Here is a 20,901-nt window from a genome sequence, read left to right as displayed (position 1 = left end):
TATATATATATATATATATATATATATAAACATATGTTACACCCAATCCGTGAAATGTGCATGTAATTTTGCCCAGTTCATGAAACGGTCAACCTTATGCAAATGATAGTATAGATTACGAACTAAAAGGGGCCAAATTAAATTTTTGGGGCAAGAGTTTTTCACTGGGGTGTTGATTATCGAACTTTATTGAAAGCACAAGCTACACTGAATTATAATAAAATAAGAATTGTAAAGTGATGTGTTTGTAAATACATGATAATAAAGTTGTTTGATTCTTATTCTTTATTTTCTGTGTGCGTCCTATAAAGGATGCTCATTTCATGTACTGGGCAAATTTTACAATACCCACTTCATAACCTGGTCAACATGATTAAGTATTTCATGAACTGGGTAAAGTTACCTATCCCCTTTACATGAATTGGGCAATTTCACAGATTGTAACATATGTTTATATGTATGTATGTATGTATGTATGTATGTATGTATGTATGTATGTATGTATGTATGTATGTATGTATGTATGTATGTATGTATGTATGTATGTATGTATATATATAACTCGGTGAATATCAATCTGCTAAGACAGTGCTCTATACCGCAGTGGCAGAGCGTAATAGTTTTGGTAGTACTGGAACTCTTTCTTGGTTGTTACAACCAAGAAAGAGTTCCAGTACTACCAAAACTATATATATATAAATCTATGGACTACCTCTACTACCCAGGGAATTTGTATGCGCGTGACAATACGTACTTTAAAACATAAATTATGAAATTAAACATATTGAATTGCCTGAACATTTACAACTATTTTTCTTTTTACCGTATGCTTCAACTTGAAATGATTACAGACCACATTGTTGTTACATGAACGCGCATATATAAAGTTGTCGTTGGTTTTGAACTTGTATTTTACAATTCTAGAATGTCTACCTGAAATCTGCTTACCCATGTCCACACTCAATGCTCTGTTTGTGTTCACCATTTACTTTCCTTAAAAGGTAGTGAAGTAACAACAATGACACATCACCATCTTAGCATAACAATGAACTCTGCGTCGACGATCGAGTACAGCATGCAGCAGACTACAGAGTGGGGGCGTTGACCGGAAGAACGCATATCATTTATTACTAACGCTTGGGACCAGCTGACACAACCAACTCGAAGTCCACAATCTTATATTTAACATATCAGTCTAGACGTACTAGAGTGAGGGTAAAGATGTCCAGGCTTTGTATTCTCATCGCTTTTGTGTCTTACTTGACCGTGTTTCGATACGAATCTGGTGGAACGAGAGCACCGATTACTTTACAGAATGGAGGATACGACGGGCTTCTAGTGGCAATACACAACAGTATACCGGAAGACAGTCAACTCATAGACAGGATTAAGGTATGGTTTAAGTAGCCTCGAGCTCCCATGCATGTATGTGTATGTGTATATGTGTATGTGTATGTGCAACACGGTCATCGAAGGCCAATGTAGGCATATATATCACGGACCGGACTTGTTCGCAGTACATCATGCATTATGTACTAGTAGTATGTCACCGTGTATACATTTTACTATGTACTGTTCTATTGTTTTACGAGTATTATCACCTTTTAACAGCACTCAGTTCCGTCCTTAAAATTGTGCTTGTCATGCCAAGCAAGGTTGATATTTTTGACTCAGCTCTCATGAAACTACTCAATCGAAGACAAGTATACCATAAACAGGCATAATGCACTGATTTTTGTATCTAGGGTTGTACAATTTTACTTTGCCATTAACTTACAAGTCAGTGTAAATACAAATGAATACATGTACCTACATATTTGATGTTTGGATTAGTTGCAGTTAGTTATTTATTTTACGGACTAAACGGTGTGTCAAACCATAGACCCTAGCCCTCCACCCACAGACCCTACACGAAATGGTCAAACTTCCATGACTAATATTACGGTCTTCAGAACTGACTCGACATCCTTTGAACTTTTATGTTGGTATGCATCATTACACAACATATTCCTGTAATAACAATCTGTCAAACTTAGATAAGAATTTTCGACTACCTGTGTTATTCATGTAATCTGATGACCCTTCAGTTATTGAATAACTGATTATGTACAATGGGGAAAGCCTTGGCCTGTAAAACGTGAGTGGTCTGAGTACTATGCTGTCATGTATCCATTGATTCAGGTCGTACTACTAGCCTGATTGCACTGAGTATACCATCACATGGTTGTTTGCAGTGTGGAATCTATGCTGCCGTGTTGTATAATATATGCACTGTAGTTGGTATAAAAGCATCTCTCAACACTCTGCATGGTTTGTTTGTCTTTGTGAGTGTTATGTACGAAAACAGATGTATAATGACATTCTCTGTTTACATATCCATTCCACAATAGGCCTGTTTATTTTTGTCCGAGAGAGACAATTAATTGGATCCCCGATCCTTTGTGAGTTGTTTCCATGTGTAGAATCGGACCCTACACGGCAGAATTCATGCCTGACCACGACAGTTACGGCAGCATGCGATTCAGTAACATAACATTACAGAGCACGAAAATAATAATGAATGTTTACTCCTTTCATGAACTCCTTCATTACCAAGGCTATTTCACCGAATAAGTGATTTGGGTCATTTTTTTACTGAACATTTCCCGATTTTCTGTTAGGCGACGTTGAACCTTTGAAATAATATGTAATATCCAAATTTTTGGAAGAATAGTCATCACATTTCATGCAAGTTGTGTAGTGATTGACAGGGTCTTCTCCAAAAATGGGTACACATGTTAGCTCGGAACACGAGTGTAAAGGGCATATGGATGAATGTTAAACGCTGTGATTGAACGTAACTTAACACCCAGCATAGGCCTTATTACAAGATGTCATCATGGTCATAGATCGAGTGTAACTATTGTGCAGATTGCTGGCCACTGCGGGTTGCTGTACTGTCATAGATTGTCGTCACAAGTACAATGTGTATTATACACGATGAATCACTGTGATCAGGTTTCACTCGAACATCTCACTGATTTCATTCAATGAAAACGTACTATGTACAATGTATAATACTCAACGATATACTTCCTGCTTGAAAGTACAGACTCATCAATTGAAAGTACGAGGTTATAGGTCATACGTTATAGTATTAGTATCGTTGACGTGCATTGTTGGAAAGTTTTGTATCTTTGGGGACGTGACCTCCCAGCCGTTGAAAAAAGGTACAAGTCAGCGGATGACTCAGAATCCTACATTATTAGCTGTTCGCATCTTACTGAGGAAGTCTTATTTATTTATTCGGATAAATTAGCAAGTAGTCTACTGAACATGACGATCTGCAAGGATGACTCATAGACAGGTGATATGATGTAATACTCTATTAAAGATGGCTACATATCCTTCACTGATTAAATACGACTTGTATTGTAATCACGAATACATTTTCAAATGTTGTCTAGTTACATATTTCACAATCTGATGGCTGACTTGAATCAAGAACTAAATGAAATATTTAATATGTCTGTGGTTAAGCCTGATCCGTTCCCCATGTGTGTGCAGACGATTTCAAAACTTTAATCTACACTTTGGATGTATAACCCTATGACGTCATCCACCGTAATATCGAAATGCTTCTACAAATTATTGGCAATATATTGTGGATTTTTTTGCAAGAGGTGATGAGCTGTAGCTCATCCCACTGCAGCAGTTTACATCACTGTAACGGCATTGTACTGCAATATTGTAATGCACTGCACCGTAGAACACTTTGCATATTGCAGTACATTGGTCTGTATAACAGTGTACTGTGCTGTACCAGATCACATCACATTCTACTGCACGAAACTACCACACTGTTCAGAATCACACCATGACACATTGCACATTAATGCATCCAATATGATTACAACAGCACACACCGCACCATAATGCCCAGTTCCACACTATGAAGCACCGGCCTATCGCACTGCGGCATATTGCATTGTACTTTACTGTACTGTATTGTGCACAAATATTACATGAGAACTGACACCAATCAAGTAGATAAATGTAGCTAAACCGAAAAGGTATTATGCTACATGTACAGTGTAGTGCGTTCAGGGTTATCTTTTTCCCAATTGATGCACTCTCTGACAGAGCATATGATATTATAATTTATATATCTATTATAGATGTCAAGTCAAGAAGATCAAATTCATTGATTGACTTGGACATTGTCAGTTGGTCGAAATACATGTAGATGATCAAGATTAATTCGAAAGTACTAGTATTTAATACAGGCACGATATTACTATAATATACTTGACACATAATACTAGTTAACTTGAAATAAAATACTAGTATCTGGAGTCTCAAGATGGAAAGTTACAATTTACTGAGTCAGTCATGAAACTTTGAACTTTCCAGCTAGCCAAGGAAGCCCAACCCCGAGTGAAGTTTTATGCATAAAGCTTTATGGACAGAGCATTCCCGGTCTAACGAAATATTTCACACCGGCCTTGCCTAATAAGTAAGACATGTCGGTTAGCCCTAGACAGACTTTGCATACCATGTACAGGACGACAGGAATAGATTTATGGTTAACACATGCTTCAAGATTCGTTTTAGTGTGTTGACGTATGTCAACATCACCCTGACCTTGGCATCTTCCCCTATCGATTTTTCCAAATTCAAGTACATGTACATGACTTTACAAACAGATGGCTTCTACGGTTAAATCACGATAATAAATTAAGCCATAAAACATTGACGTCCAATATCGTACTTTCACCAAAAACTATCTTTTCGGTTTAACTTTATTTATCTTCTTGATTGGTATCAGTGTATCGCCATTCGTATATCGTGCCAAATCAACGTCAACGGTTTTGTGTTATTCCATATTTTGCATCTTATAATTACTTTCGGACGATAAATAAGCTCTCCACGCCCATATACGGATACCATGGGTTTGTTTGTAATGAAAACTAAAACTATAAAAATATATGAACCCCGACCAGGAGACCTATATTCGTCGTCTATAGTACATCAATACAGGAATTCATGGTTCGAGAGATTGATGACACTTTTCTTCGTTCTTTGAAGAGTTTTTCGACTCAACGATTTCCTTTCATCTATAACATCGAAAGCGATCACTTCCTGCTCATATAACAGCCTGATAAAACTTTAAAGAGACCGTCGTTCTACATGTCTTGAGAAAAGATCAGTCGAGGGTAATTCTTCATTTTGCCAAGGCGATCCTCACATATTTCCAGAACTATATTGTATTGTTGCACCTTTCAGACACACTTCATAGTGAGGATAATAATTCTAAATTCACAAATGGAGAAAATATATGAACGTAACGTCTTTTTGTGAATTTACTGGTTTAAAGCACTACCATGTTTTCCTCTTTGTCTTTACGCACATAAACACATGGGCCTAGTACAATATTTGGATTGAATGAATTTCTAGGATTTAATAATACTACCGGAGATATATGTCATCAAACAGTTACCAAATTTAGGTAATATGTGAATATATCTCCTGTGAATAAGTACGGCACGCTACTAGCCCAGAGATTTGGCGTTCATTGCCACGCAGTCGGACAACATGATCTGATCATGATCGACAACTCTGGCCTAGTAGCAAGATGCGAAATCCTCAACACCGGTTTAGATTAGTAAATTTTCTGTAAAACTCGTATCAAATACAATTTATGACATTTTTAATCAGACGTCTATGATATGCTATTTATGGTTAAAACTCGCCTCGTATATATTCAAATTTGCTCATTATCCTTTCAAACGTTGGCTAATAGTTTCATTACAGGTTTCCAAAGTGATATTTGCTCTCTATAAATATCATGCTGAGGTGCAGCATGGGTATATACATGGTACACTAGACGGTTGAAATGAAATGAAATGATATACACGTACCCTGCATAGATTCCCCTCGAGATTCCAGGCTATGACGGTTTTTAGATGAAGTTGTCGACTCGCTAGCTACCATCAAGGGCAGTAATTGTCCCTTCTCTGTTCCCCAGTAGCCAAACAATACATTGATCAATGTCAGTAACTTTGAATGATTTTCCTCAGATGTTTAATCTACTCTGTTTAGTCTCAACTATTCGTCTCCTGGTAATTAATCAGTTAATCTTACGTCATAATTTGTGATCTACTGTCAACGAGGCCAACTATCAGTGTGTGGTTGATGTAGTTCCACATCGTCTTCTCTGTTTGCATAATAGCAATTCTGTATAATTTATCACTCGACGACTCTAGTAAAAACTTGAAACAAAATCTAGGCACCATCATATTACTGGTAAAACTTCTGTAACAAGTTGGGAGATCCGGGCTCTTCGTTAGGTATTAAAAGTCAAACTAAAAGAGTTAACGCGGACGATCGTATTCCGTGAAGTGCTACAGTATAAATAGTATGTCGGAGATCTAAAAGGCACGGAAATAAAAAACAGAATTGTTATGAAAGTGATAATAATATTGTTCATTGTTCACTTCTTTCTTGTTGAGCGTTGACAGACAACTCACATGCAATACAGGCAAGCTTTCAGCCGTTGGGACTATATGTTTATGACTATCAATACCACAATGAAACCATTATTGGCACTGCTGTGAATAGTTATTTTTTTACTTTGAGCAACCCATTTATTGTCTCTTTATTTCGATCAAATCATTGCTTCTTTATTAGCTTTCAATTACATTATTGTCCAACGATGAAAAATTGAAGATTTTTGAAAAACACATTTACAGTATAAAGCATATTAATCCACCAATACTTAATTTGTCTTTCCAATTTAGGCCGTTCTCACAGAGGGTTCGGATTTCTTATTTACTGCATCGAAGCGGCGAGCATACTGGAAAGAGGTGACTATAGTCATCCCTAAAACATGGTCACAACAACCCGAGTACGAACCCGCCAAAGATGAATCATTTGAAAGAGCCCATATCATCATAGACGAACCCAACCCTGACTGGGATGATAACCCATACACCCAACAAATGGGTGGATGTGGTATCAAAGGGGAATACATTCATCTGACTCCTAGATATCTACTGGATCAAGAAAATAGTGAATTCATATATGGACCAGCAGGTAATATGAAAGAACAACCATAATGTATTAAACAGTGTAATTCACTGCGTTTTGAAAGGCAGTTGCATTCTGAGCAACATAGTTCACTATTTCACATCAAAATGAATAACATATATCTACAATTTATGTTTAGAAAACAGTTGTCTGACAAAGCTATAGAAAAGGTTGGTTCAGAATAGTAGAGTAGTAGATTATTTTATCATAGTGACATGAAATACCCCCCAGCCCATCAGGCTTATAAGTCACCTTGAACAAAAAAGATACATTGACAATATAGAGAGGTTACAGTGAAGTAAAAGTAATTGTACATTCAGTGTGAGAAAAAATGAATTAACTCTGATACAAAGTTTCATTCCGTCTTAAAAAACCGGCTTCAATGAATTCTGATTTGCCTTCAAACACTTTACAGAATAAAATAATTATCCGTTTGCTTTATAATGGTTCCTCGAATCATGAGATAACACCGAGAACCTGAGCCCATGGCATAGGTCTTTATGCATGGCTCGGTATATAAGGGAAGGATAAGGCAGCCAATATATAGACTGCAGCAGAGAAAGTCAACACTGCCAATGACAAAGATGTATAGGTTTACCCTTTGTCTGTCGTGAGTTGGTAGACTTGGGTCCAATGAATCAGCTTCAATGTGTATCTTTTGTATTCCACCCCATAGCTATAATCATTGGCAAATGGCGGGTATAGTACTAAAGTTCGTTGAACTACCAATTATTTGTATTTCTTCTATGTTGTGGTACACGTCACGGTACGTGGTATATTGAAGTGAAAGTTAAACAGATTTATTCATACGGAAAAAAATTGATGTCAAGAGAGTATGAAATTTAATGGACAAGTTTTCCGATTGAGTTGGTTAGATATTATTTAATGATAACACATTAAAATTACAAGTGGAGTTAAGTTACAGCTCTAGTAATGCACAGATACTTTGGTAGATGGCATACAATGGGTTCTTTCAAATATGTCACGAAAACGTGAACGAACCAGACAGGAAGTTATTATTCCAAGCCCAAATGTGATCACTCAAATATGAAGCTGTTCAGATTTTACATCTGATTCTATAGACAGTGCACAATAGTACGTATTGCCCGGAAACCAAAGTTCTCGACCTTTAGAGATTACTATGGTGTTATACAAAGAAAGCCCGTCTTTACGTGAGTCTCCACGGACCATAATTAAACTAAACTAACAGTTGCTATATGTATGTCTTCTCCATTCACACTGTCGTATGCTTCAAGGATTAACACGGTTTCTGACATTGGTTTTTCTCCTTTGAGTTTCATTTTCATTCCATTATGAATTATTAATGACTTTTGACCGAAAGTTTGTTAAATTCTAACTCAAAGTTTGGTGACCCAAGGGTTTCGTGATAATATTTTGATTGTACTTGTTGCTGTTTGATTTCAGGCAAACTAATTGTACACGAATGGGGCCACTTGAGATATGGATTATTCGATGAATATTTTACGTCATATGAAGACCCGGGGGTACACCCATTCTATCTCGATAGACGTGAGCGACTTCAAGGTACCAGGTGCTCCCTTGAGATACAAGGAATTAATCAAATGACAGAAACAGAAACCTTCACAAGTTGTACTATCAATAGGAGAACAGGACTGCCTGAAAGGGGGTGTTTATTCTTTCCCTTTCCCCTCGAGAATCAACACGCCACGGGGTCTGTCATGTATGCACAGTATCTCGATTCTGTAAGTTGACCTAATAATTTTCCGATCGTTGAACGTATTATAAGACACCGTGACTGTATGTGTGAGGTGTACTGTTCATGTTCGTACGGTTTTTATGTCATCTTCGGTCTGCATACGAGAGACATGAATATCGCCACCAACGGCCATATTGTTTAGTCTTACTTCGATTCGAGAAGGAATGAGGAAATTACATGTATATCTGATAGATTTTGAAGCTTTGCGTGAAATTTGTAAAGGAAATCATGAAATGATTTAATGTTTAGAGTCAGAAGGAGCATCACCCCTGTGGTATCGATTGAATTGGCCACAAGAGCAGTTACACGAAAATTAATTAGTATGCAACGAGGCACCTAAGAAAAAAACAATTCATTGGAATGCTAGACTTGAAAGTCTCATCGTTTTTCTGGGCTTATGATTAGCCCAGGGACTTGTCGCGGTCTCAAGTATCTCAAGCTATCCGAACCAACTCTTGATATAGCCTAAGATAGTAGTGAGACTACGTCAAATCTCATTGCTAGTGGATGATTATTAACAGGAGCTCTTCGCAAAACGACAAATCTATCAGTCTGTTTTAGCGATGGAACATATTTAACGATCTTTTAAATTGAAAGAAAGAGTTATCTTTTCAATACCGCCATCAATCACCATTATTCCTATTACAGACACCACCTACTATGTCATAGTACTCAATGACATGGTTGTCTTTGTCTCCTCGATTTATTGGTTAATTATAACTACTAATGATTTGAAATGACTGATCCTGTAGACGGCTAATTATACAAACTAATTATCTTTTACTGATTCTGGCGTTGAATGTATTTATATTTCCTCACATTAACAGCACTGTGCATACATTGATTAACAAAATAACCCTCTCACGTAGTATCGTATGTGTATTTTACGTCATATATCACCAGGTTAATTCATGGTGTCATAGCAACACTGACGACCCAAACGGTCTCCATAACCGAGAAGCTCCTAACAAACAGAATACTTTATGTGGTGGTAAAAGCACGCTAGATATCATCCTGTCAACGGAAGATTTTAACAAGGATGCCAACCTACCGATTGATGACAACGTGGTTGTAAACACAATACCTAATTTCAAACTTGTGCAGCGGAGAGAACGAAGGGTAGCATTTGTCTTGGATGTATCAGGGAGCATGGATGTAAGTTGTTGAAATAAAAAAAGAAAAAAAAGAGTAATGTGTTATAGTTTAATCACATTGAGGGCGCTCGTTCATATTTTTATTTTACGTCGACTCGAACTCCTATAGTCTAAGAAATTGACATGCGAAAATCGTTGCAAGTTGTAAAATTACAGACACAGTGACTGGTTATGATGACGCCAAATATTGTTCCCTTACACAAAGCAAGGTTTTTAAAACCGTCTCAATTTGACATGATAGCGATCACATAACTTGTTTGTACCAATAATCAACTTGTAAATTCGTATTTAATCGAACTGGTATCGTGAAGCGATTTTCTTCTCATCGCATAAGTAGATAAGGTAGACTGTAACAGCGATGGCTGAGTAAATACGTATTGATAGAGCTGGAGACAGAGTAATTCCGATATCGATTTGTCCTTGCAAAAATTGAAATCCAGCATACTTCTGAATGACTAATGTCAACAGATAAAGGAACTCTGTGCTTGAACATTTCCCTGTGTAAATTGTCATTCCTGTATTTCAATCAAATTCATCTCAACATAAGTTTTCACTCGTTTTTATTCCCCCAACTAATATTGTACTTCTTATCATGATTATTTTCAGGGCGACCCTCTTACACAGCTCCTTCAGGTGTCTAGTAACTATCTGAGGGATACCATCGATGATGGCAGTCATGTTGGAATTGTTGAATTCAGAGACGACGCCTCTGTTTTGTCCAATTTACGATTGATTTCAGGCCACAATTCCAGGGAAGCACTGGTCGCCAGTTTACCAAAGAATGCTATGGGTCGGACGAGCATCGGAGCTGGTATTCAAAAAGGAATTCAAGTATGGGAATATTTACACATATTAATATTTAATTTAGTATACAGACCCTCAGAATGAAAATAATAATTAGTAATAACGCAATTAGAACTGTCGTATATGTTATAATTTTGCAACTTAGACTAATAAGCTCTAATGAATTTCACAATTTGCACTTAAAGTAATAACTGAGATGCCAATCAATTTTATAATTAGACCAAAGTACACCCGTTAGAAATCAGTTGATATATGCTATAAAGTGACCGACCGACCGACCTACTTACTAAGTGAATGACTGTCTGACAGACTGGCGGACGGATTGACTGGTTGATTGATTGATTGATTGTTTGATTGATTGATTGATTGACTGACTGATTGATTTACTCAGTGACTGGTGTGAGTGACTGATTTGTTACATGTAATTAAACAGTTCTTTGATTAATTAACTGACTAACAGACTGATTGGCCCAGTGACTGATTCATAACTGACAGAATGACCGTCTGACGGCGTCTGACTTTGTTGATTATATGACGGAGTGGACGAACTGCGGTTCAGTGGCCTTGTGCATGATTGACAGTTGAATTGAGTAACTGACCGAATGGCAATATGGTCAACCGAGTAAGAGACTGACTGACAATATAAGACCAAATTTACTATGTTCATTTTGACAATATTTGAATAGATGTCTGTATTTGTGACGTCTTTAGAGTAATGGCACAAATGACCACCTAAAACATGTACTGTTTGCACACAAGTAAGGTCAAGTGTCATTGCTTTGGGTCATACATATGTATCATATATATATTATAACACATATTTCACAACCGATAATACCAACCCACATAAATATGTTCTCCAAGTAACTTCATTCGTGTTACTTTCAGGTTTTATCTGGGTTTGATGAGAAAGGGCCAGGCGGTGGTTACATATTATTGGTGTCTGACGGAGCTGAAAACCAGGAACCCTTGATAGAGGATATATTGAATGATATTCAAGATGCTGGTGTTGTTATCGATACTGTGGCTTTCAGTGACATGGCTGATAAACAGTTGGAAATGTTGGCTGCCAAAACTGGTGGATTTTCATTTTTCTATTCTGGTTCAGACGATACCACTTCATTAAATGATGCATTTACAACGACAATCACGAGGCGACCAGAAGAAGCGACCGACGTTAACGCACTACCAATACAGGTACGCGCAGATAACAATTTTCTGTGTTGCTTCTATAGAGGGCGCACTTCTTGGCTATGGAAGAAAACTGAACTTAATTTGATTAAAGTGATTCATATGAAGTCTATAACATTAATAAACAAAACAGAGATCTACACTGTTCATTATTATCCTAAATTGCGATTTTGTTGCTTTTGTGTTTAATAACACTTAGTCATTCATATTCTATGGCGCTTCCCACCTACCATGAACGCAAAATATCAATATCTTTGGTAACATCAAATGTTGCAAAGAAAGGTGCAGATGCATAAAAAAATGTTCTGATAGCTGAAGAGTAGACTAAATGACATTTACAACGTCCCCTTGATTGTTAAAATGAGCGTTCCTTGACTTCATCTTTTATTTCGTTCCTTGACTTCATCTTTTTCTTTCCGTTTCTTTTATCAGTTGAGCAGTGACTCAAAGAATATTGCACCCACAACTGCGGAAGTTGGATCTGTATACATCGATTCTTCACTGGGTAATTCGACCATATTTTCATTCACATGGCAAAATCAGAGAATTGAAGTTGAATTGACAGGACCTGATGGTACCGTTATTGACAGCTCGAATCAAGACCAGTACAATGCGGATGAATCACTTAAAATGATCACAATACGGATTCCAGGTACAGCAAAGGTGAGTTGTGAGATTATGTCATTGATGACGCTTCGTACCCCGTGTTGTTAGTATGAAAGGATGCTGTAATCATCCTCAAATTGCGCGGTTATCTGACTGTCTGAAATTGAAAAGGTATATAGCGATCTAAAGGTCTGTAGGTCCAAACACATTGATGTTAGCGACAGACGAAAACTCATCATAAATAAGGACGTGTTCCATGAATACAGAAAAGTAAGTGTTCTGATTTAATTCTCTGAAAAGCTCAAATTCAAAAAAAGCTGTTCTCCCTGCCTTAGGGTATGACGAGTCTTGTCAGTGACTTGTACAACATGTAGCCTTGTCAGTCTCAAAATTAGACTTACAGTCTATTAGCTTTGAAGATAACCTTGATTTCACATGGAAACGAATACTTTGTAGCTAACCCTGCTGTAGCAAGATTTATATGACAAAGAGTGGGTATTTTCAACTTTGTACAGCAACGTTAACATTATTGTGTTAGTTTACTGGTTATAAAGGCACCATTCGTCGTATCGTGGTCATGATTTGATGCACGTTTACTGCCGTAACGATACTGGTCATGCACTTTGTTGTAGTGATGGTAGTTATTAAACTGTTATTTATTAGTTTGTGATATATAATTTCAAATTACTAATGAAAAATAAAATACAATTAATGTATCAAATCCCATCGGGCTTACACGTCACTATGAAATTAAAACTACTCTAAAGAAACTTAACATCCATAACAAATAAAACAAATAATTACCTCTTCTTGGGGTATGCCTGCTAAACAAATTTACTGGCAGCTCTTGGGTAATTGATCATTATATAGTTCAACATGTGTGTTTCATTAAAGTTTACAACTTTTGGACATGAATCAACTTTGGTAAATTTGAAGTTGAAATAGTTGTTTTTGACGCATGTTATTACAAAATGTATATCAATTGTGAAATAGTTTGACGGGTAGGTGTAATTAGTGTGATCATAGAGCCGACAAGAGACCGCCATTGCATCATTGCCTTGTCTTATTCATAGTTCACCTTTGACCCCAATTTACCAAGTGCCATGAATATTCGCACTCGTTGCAGTTGCAGAGTTCAAATCTTTGTTTCAGTTTTTGGATGATCGGTGAACTTGCACTGCTGTGATTTTATATAGATGAGTTATCAATATTTATTGATATTTGATGTTTTTTAAGCGCTACTGTTTACATGTAATTTCCATTGGTGATACCGATGTGATGATTGGGATATTGTCAGCTACAGATTCTACCAACTTTCACTGGCTGGTGACCATGGATTTTGTTTGAACTTCAATTGTTTATACCTTGTGTAGTTGTTTGCATGCTGATACTGTTTATATCATTAACTAAATAAAGAGCCCACACAGTGTAAGTGATTTTTGTGTGTTATCATTTTGATGTCTATCTCAACCTGAAACCTTATTGTCAGGCTCACTGATCTTGATTGTTTATTTAATAGTTTTGACTAGGTCTACGGAAAACAGCTGTATATGTACGTACATTGTACTTCCTTCGCTTTGAGTGAATAGCCTCGAGACTCCCGGTTACATACCTCGATAACTTACACGCTTTGATAAATGAAAATTAAACCCAACGGGGGAAAAGGAGTATGTCTCATGCTGTGTTAGAATTTTTACAATTTTCACTTTTTTTTTTGATTTAGAGTGGGCGATGGACGTACGTGATAACGAACCCGTCAAGCCGAAGACAAGTTGTCAACGTCGGTTCAGAATCGAAACTGGTTCAAGACCAAGTAAAACCAATAATCGTGACGTCACGACTGAGCGCCGCAGGCGTGAACTTTACCGAAGGCTTGTCACCACTTATAATTTATGCACAGGTCAAGGCAGGCTATCAACCTGTTATCAATGCATCGGTGACTGCTATCGTTGACAAAGGCAGCGACAAGCAAGATGTAGTCAAACTTTTTGATAATGGAGCAGGTAAGATGTCTAACTACTCAAACGGTAATGTAAAGAGCTAGGTTACCATGTACCAAGGCATTATTTATGTCGTTCAAGAACCAGTTCCCGGTCTACCCGGGCATGCAACGTCGCGACAATAAGCATTTAAAAAAGATTTGAATGCAATTTCTTACAAAATCAATTGCTAATGCAATTTGTTACGTTGAAAACGTATCCCAAAAGGGCCATGCTCATACTAAAAATTGGAATTAATCAACGTAGAAAGGCTCGCGTTATAATCCGCCGCTGTATTTTGTATGCGAATTTGCAATTCTCTTCGTCCACAGGGTGTCGTGCATGCAACTAACTACATGCACATATTTAGCAGATCAGAGTTTCTTCTGTTAATAATTCAGCTACGAATGCAATGTAGACATAAATACTCTCAATTATTGATTAATTTTCACAATATCATATTGACGACGCTGATATTAGGGTGACCCTATATTTTTTTGCTTCTCATTACCCGACCGACCAAAACTTTCAGCTCGGCGGACAGCGAAATATTTAAAAAAAAATATTTCACCAACTCTCAATAATTGCGGAACAGCGCCCTCTCTGGCAAGACTAAGCAAGTGTCTGGACTGCGACGTCATGAACAGTCATGGCGGCGGCGATGACACTTGTTCACGAGCATTTCTTTCTTGGCAGAAGTTATTCAAGTAGGGCCTAAGAACATGCCAATTGCGTAGCGAACTGGAAAAGGGTTTGGTACCAGGAATCCAATACAACGAAGATGGGAGGAAAAGGAGAGGCAGAGAAAACATGATTATTAATATTTTACTCTTTTTTATATCAATCGACCGACCCATAGTTGCTATGAAAAAGCAATGAGAAACAGAAAAAAATAGGGTCGCCCTTAACTCATTTAATCTGATGCAACAGCCCGTTTTATATCAATATTACATAATTTAATGCATGGTTTGCTCTGCAGGTGCTGATATCACTAAATATGATGGCTTGTACTCGGCCTATTACTTCGGTTTCACTGGAGATGGTCGATACAGTGTTCAAATCAGGGTTGAAAACACAGATGGTTCTGCGCAGCTTCGAACATCGGGGCGAAGTGACAGTCCAGCTTTCAATATAAGAAAAGGTAAGTCATGATTATGAACATGAAACCGAGAAATTGTACAATTGAAGCCAGCAAACCTGAAACAAAACATCGACGTACCAAGAATTAAATTTTCTTGAATTACCTTTGTCTTAGCAGATCATCAGTGAATCATTTACTGTATTATTGAAGAAGCCCTGTTGACAGCAAAATTATAATGTTGAGCTAGGCTATGAAATGTAGCAATGTCACACAGTGACATACAGGAAGTAAGATTTTTTGTGGAGTCAAACATTGGGTAAACCTGAGCAAACGAGTCTCATGGGATGTAGGGACAATCAATTGGTCACCATCTTGTCTTGAGTGTTTAATTTAATGTTCAATATATTGGATATGGATGGCACATTGAAAATAACAATTTTCACAATGCCGGAAGCTTTCTCCTAATGCAGTACATTTCCAAAATGTACTTACATTAGCCAAGAACAGATACTCGTGTATTTTAGTATAATTTATTATTGTTTACGATCAAATTCATGAAGTTTGACATTTGTTTTAAACTTGTCGATGAGTATACAACACAATACTGGATGCAATTCACCAAGAGTACACATTGTGAAGGCGACTTATTGGCTTACATCATTGTGCCATCTCCTGTATGTCCATGATGTGTCGGCACTTTCAAAGTACCTTGGTACTATGCCATAGTCAAGAGTATCGAACCGTTTTTTCTTTCAATCTGCTAAACGTATTCATGCATGTGGAAGTGTTGCCAAGAGGTAGATCTAGCGATATAGTTGAATTACATCGTGTACAATTGAATATTTGCTTGTGTACGACAGCACTTTATCACGTTTTAATCATATACTACAATTTTAAAGATCGCAATGATTGCAAAATTTGACAAAGAACTTAAAAGTAGGCCAGGATCTCCACGTATGTGTTTGTGGTATATGTATGTGTTATCGCGAGAAAGATCTTTTGAACAGTAATCGGCATTGAGGTACGCGTTTATTGAATACTGACGAGTACGCAAGTGTATCTGATTTTACATGAACTCGCATTCACTTCCCTTTCAGGGCGCTTATCTGAACCGACTTACGAGACCACAGACTCTTTCAATCGTGCTACTAGTGCAGGGACATTCGAGGTTAGCAACTATGACGAGAGAATGATGACGTCAGATGTGTTCCCGCCCTCCAGAGTTATCGACCTGCAAGTTGTTTCAGTTTCCAATAACGATAAAACCGTAACACTGCAGTGGACAGCCCCTGGGGGTGATTACGACCAAGGAAGAGGTATGTTGATCTTTACCCCAAATAAATATAGAAATGTTGGCCACATATTCCTAATCATAGCCTAAGACCACTATTCTCTATAGTGGTGTGAGTCATAGCCGCTCGCGATATCTTTTTCAATAGCCTCCAACTGACACCACCTGTAAAGGAGCTACTACAAAAGTGCGCATGTCAGGTTTTATTGCGTTCTCATAGACAAATGTACACCCGTTGAATTTGAAACAGTGCCCAGTGATGACGCAAGACTTGTTAATGCCCCATATTAGTTGTGTTACTATTATTCGTTTAAATTCGCATTTTATAACTCGCTCAGTATCAGTTGTGCAGAATTCAAAATTTCACATGATAAATGTATTCTGAGTGATCTTTGTATATTAATATCGATTTTGACTCACATCTCATTACGTGAAGGTAGATTTCAAATCAAGAAGGATATTTGAATGTTTTATTAGGAATTAAACCCCTACCACTGTGACAGTGTACATGAACCTGAAGTGAATATAGTCCAATCGTAGACATGATCTCAAATTTAACGATCTTGTGACATTCGTACTTGCAGGTGCTGAATATGACCTGCGCCTGAGTGAAGACATCGATGTGTTATACGATGATTTTGAGACGGCTACACGACTGGACAACTCCTCTGTGGTAGAAGGGGATTTGCTCACACCATTGCCAGCAGGAGCCAAGGAGCGAGTGACCATAAAAATAGACAGCGCCACCAATCGACAAGCATTTGCTATCAGGGCTATCGATGGCGCCGGAAATACAGGCGCCTCATCTAATATCGCCATAACATCATTTTATGAACCAAACGAGGAAGTTAACATTATCTTGATTTCTGTGATCGTAATAATTGTATTGCTTATTATTTTTGTTGTTGTAATTGTTTTAATCATTGTCATAATGCGTAGAAGGAACGAGAAGGGTTCGAAATCAGCTGCCAAATCTGCGTCGTACAGTAAAGCACCCACTGCGCCCAATGACACTGAAGAAAAACAACCGAGCAAGAAGGTGATCCGAGGAACAAAAGTGATGGTGTAACAAAATACCGACACGAGTTGGTTAAACTTTACGTGTACAGGCCTTGTCAAATTCTCCTAGCGTAGGCCAAATTACTACAAACAAGATAAAATCAGCAACCTCCAGCACTTTGCTCATTAGCAACGCTGTTATAGTCATCAGATAACTCGTTGCATTTATAGAAATATGCAGAATGACACTTCCTTACCCACCCAGCTAGTAAGTTATCCATAGAAGCACTCCGATTCGAGTGTCAAAATATATTTAGCCGTGATAAAAACCAAAGTAAATAAGTTTGTGATAATATCATGGATCGATATTTTATTCAACAAGTCTTAGTTTAGTTGCTGTCCTGATCATGAAGAGATCCCATAGTTCGCTTTAGATAATTTGTAGGCCGCGAAAACTGATGAAGTTTCGTTAAAAACATATTCATCTTTAATGTGCATAGATTTAACTTATTTATTGTTATTGTGCTTTGCGTTCTTATCCCACTAGCTAATATCCCTGCTTCGTATTGGTTAGTTACTGTACAAAAATAAAAATTGAACGGAAGTACATAACACCGTTTCTTAGTGGTATTATATAGATGTGTATTCATATATTTATACTAGTGATTATACTTAAATAATGCTAAGTATTTTGTTGTCGACGTTTTTAAAGAATAAAGTGGATGACATTGTAAATAGAAGTACAAGTATCACATTGTTTGAAGAATTGCACATCCTAGAAATCAGATAATCAATAATGAGACGTTATTACTGTGTAGTGAATAAATCTTTACAGGAAGTTGGCATTCCCAGGAAAACATCATGTAATTATATATATGTATGGGAAATGAGCATTCCATTTTGTCGTTCCAGTCAAACACCATGTGGATTTCTACAGGAAGTAGAAATCTCGTGAAGTATACTGACTGTGCCATTGGCAGTATTATTACCTCTTTGTGACTGTACATCTTCCCTTTATTAATAGTTATTGTCATAATACAAGTACTGTAAACCTGGAAATGTTCGCGTAAGATTTATTTTCGTTAATTTCGCTACAAAACAAAAACGCGAAAATAAGTAGTAGCGAAAATATATATTTCTGCATAATGCAATGTACCAGTATGGTTATGAGTGAAAATTAATCTTTGTGAACTACATAAAGACTGTAAAATCGCAAAATTTTCTAGTCGTGATATTGCTATACTGCAGAAAGATGGGATATGCAAATCACTGAAGTTTAGCCACAATGTTTAAAGGGCTATGTTTCAATCCTGGGTCATTTTATTTACCTTAATAAGGTACATTGGATCATTCTATTGTTCTGGGCCAACTTTTTCTATAGCTATGCTAAACAACCGTGTTTCACACCTAGATTTTAATCCTAATCTGACCTGGGCCCAATTAGGGTGCATTGTCTACAATGTGACGTAAATGTCACTGACACTGCATGTGACTATCTTCAAAATCGACGAGCTGCGTTTTACTACTTTCCTGTATTTTCAACTTAAAATTTTTTCTCTAGCTGTATAGATCCCCATCCAAGTACAAGGAACGAGGAACATTTCAACGTTTCAAGACATTCACTATTTTTTATAAATTGTATTGTGCCTTTTTTCCATTTGTACCTGTAAAATTATTCATCAAGACAATTTTGTTATAATAAATTTCAGAAATCTTTTGTTTCTAAAATTCGTTTTCACGATGTCAGTCAGCCTGTGTGTCTGTTTATGTCCGTCTCAGTTTGTGTGAGTGCTTTCCTATCTCTCCCTCCCACCCTCTAGATTCCTTCTTACTTCCTCCCTTCCTAAAGATGTTCACACGTGTCAAGTATCATGGTCAGTGTAGATAAATATGGATATATGTATTTATAATATACCTAGTGATAATGCTGTGCCATGATTCGCTAGAATCAGTCACGTGATAGGAAAATAGAATGACTATTTCCGTAGGGGAATAGTTCCATCAACTATTACATGGTCACGTGACCACCGCGAGTTCACAGCAGGTCAAAATGGCAGCTTTTGACGATGTCGTCTGCCACCGCGAGTTCACAGCATGAGGTATATTATAAAACACATATTGCCTGGCCTATTATTCGGGCTATAGCACCCGTTCATTACCCCCTCGTGACTGTGAGTTACCAGAATCAAATGCTATTTTCAATAGCATGTGATTCTGGTAACTCACAGTCCCTCGGGTGACTGTGAGTTACCAGAATCAAATGCTATTTTCAATAGCATGTGATTCTGGTAACTCACAGTCCCTCGGGTGTAATAAACGGGTGCTATAGCCCGAATATAGGCCAGGCAATACGTGTTCAATGTTAGAATGGGGTGTCATTTGCGCTATTCTTTTCGAAGATAAAGTAGTGATAGCATTTATACAAAGACAGCACACAATTTGATTGAACTAGTCTGTATTACTCTGACGAGGATCAAACTAACCAATTAATCTTATACCACGCTGTAAAAGTTCAAAAACAGCAGCAATGAATTAGCGAGATATTCATAGTCGAAATCTATTTAAACTGAAGCATCTAGAATCTAACAAAGATGAATGTACAAATAACTGTCTGAAATAAACTCCTTACAGTGGCAGTGCATAAATGTGAAGCTGTTGAAGAATTCCTCAAGTGACGCATCAACGAACTTCAATTAGCAGTAAGGATTATAAACTCTGTCCTGCAACATCATATGTTACCATTGCATAGGTAGATTAAATGGGAAATCGATTCGAGGCAATATGATTGTGTACAGATTAAAATGAGATATTCGACCATACGATGTTGTTGCCTTACGCAAGTCTTATAAGAAACACTCAGCGGTGATCAAAATCCACCAGAGACTCGGTAAGTATTATGCGACCCAAATCTTCAAAGAAAATTGAGGTCAGCAATATTATTTCACCTTCAAGATATCACAAGTTATTGGCGAACTACTCGAAAAGTGTTT

At 37.3% G+C, this 20,901-nt stretch overlaps 1 protein-coding gene across 1 annotated transcript; it reads left to right on the top strand.

The window, feature by feature from the left end:
* The first annotated feature begins 1,112 nt into the window (after positions 1-1,112).
* On the top strand, positions 1,113-19,592 carry LOC144436139 (calcium-activated chloride channel regulator 1-like). The gene is made up of 11 exons (XM_078124843.1): positions 1,113-1,392; positions 6,780-7,074; positions 8,494-8,792; positions 9,710-9,961; positions 10,567-10,791; positions 11,653-11,961; positions 12,388-12,618; positions 14,285-14,564; positions 15,520-15,681; positions 16,719-16,937; positions 17,497-19,592. The coding sequence occupies exons 1-11, from the start codon at positions 1,222-1,224 to the stop codon at positions 17,979-17,981; spliced, it is 2,928 nt and encodes a 975-aa protein (XP_077980969.1). The 5' UTR covers positions 1,113-1,221; the 3' UTR covers positions 17,982-19,592.
* Positions 19,593-20,901: the final 1,309 nt, after the last annotated feature.

Source organism: Glandiceps talaboti, chromosome 1 (assembly GCF_964340395.1).
Source record: "Glandiceps talaboti chromosome 1, keGlaTala1.1, whole genome shotgun sequence".
Classification (NCBI taxonomy): Eukaryota; Metazoa; Hemichordata; class Enteropneusta; family Spengelidae; genus Glandiceps; species Glandiceps talaboti.
The sequence above is the reverse complement of the archived record's forward strand: the minus strand, read 5'-3'. Positions and strand labels throughout refer to the sequence as shown.

Excerpts from the sequence above, each read along its gene's own strand:
- LOC144436139 (XM_078124843.1), top strand. The coding sequence starts at position 1,222 with ATGTCCAGGCTTTGTATTCTCATCGCTTTTGTGTCTTACTTGACCGTG. Across the intron at positions 7,075-8,493 it reads ATTCATATATGGACCAGCAG|GCAAACTAATTGTACACGAA; the intron begins GTAATATGAAAG and ends GTTTGATTTCAG. Across the intron at positions 9,962-10,566 it reads ATGTATCAGGGAGCATGGAT|GGCGACCCTCTTACACAGCT; the intron begins GTAAGTTGTTGA and ends GATTATTTTCAG.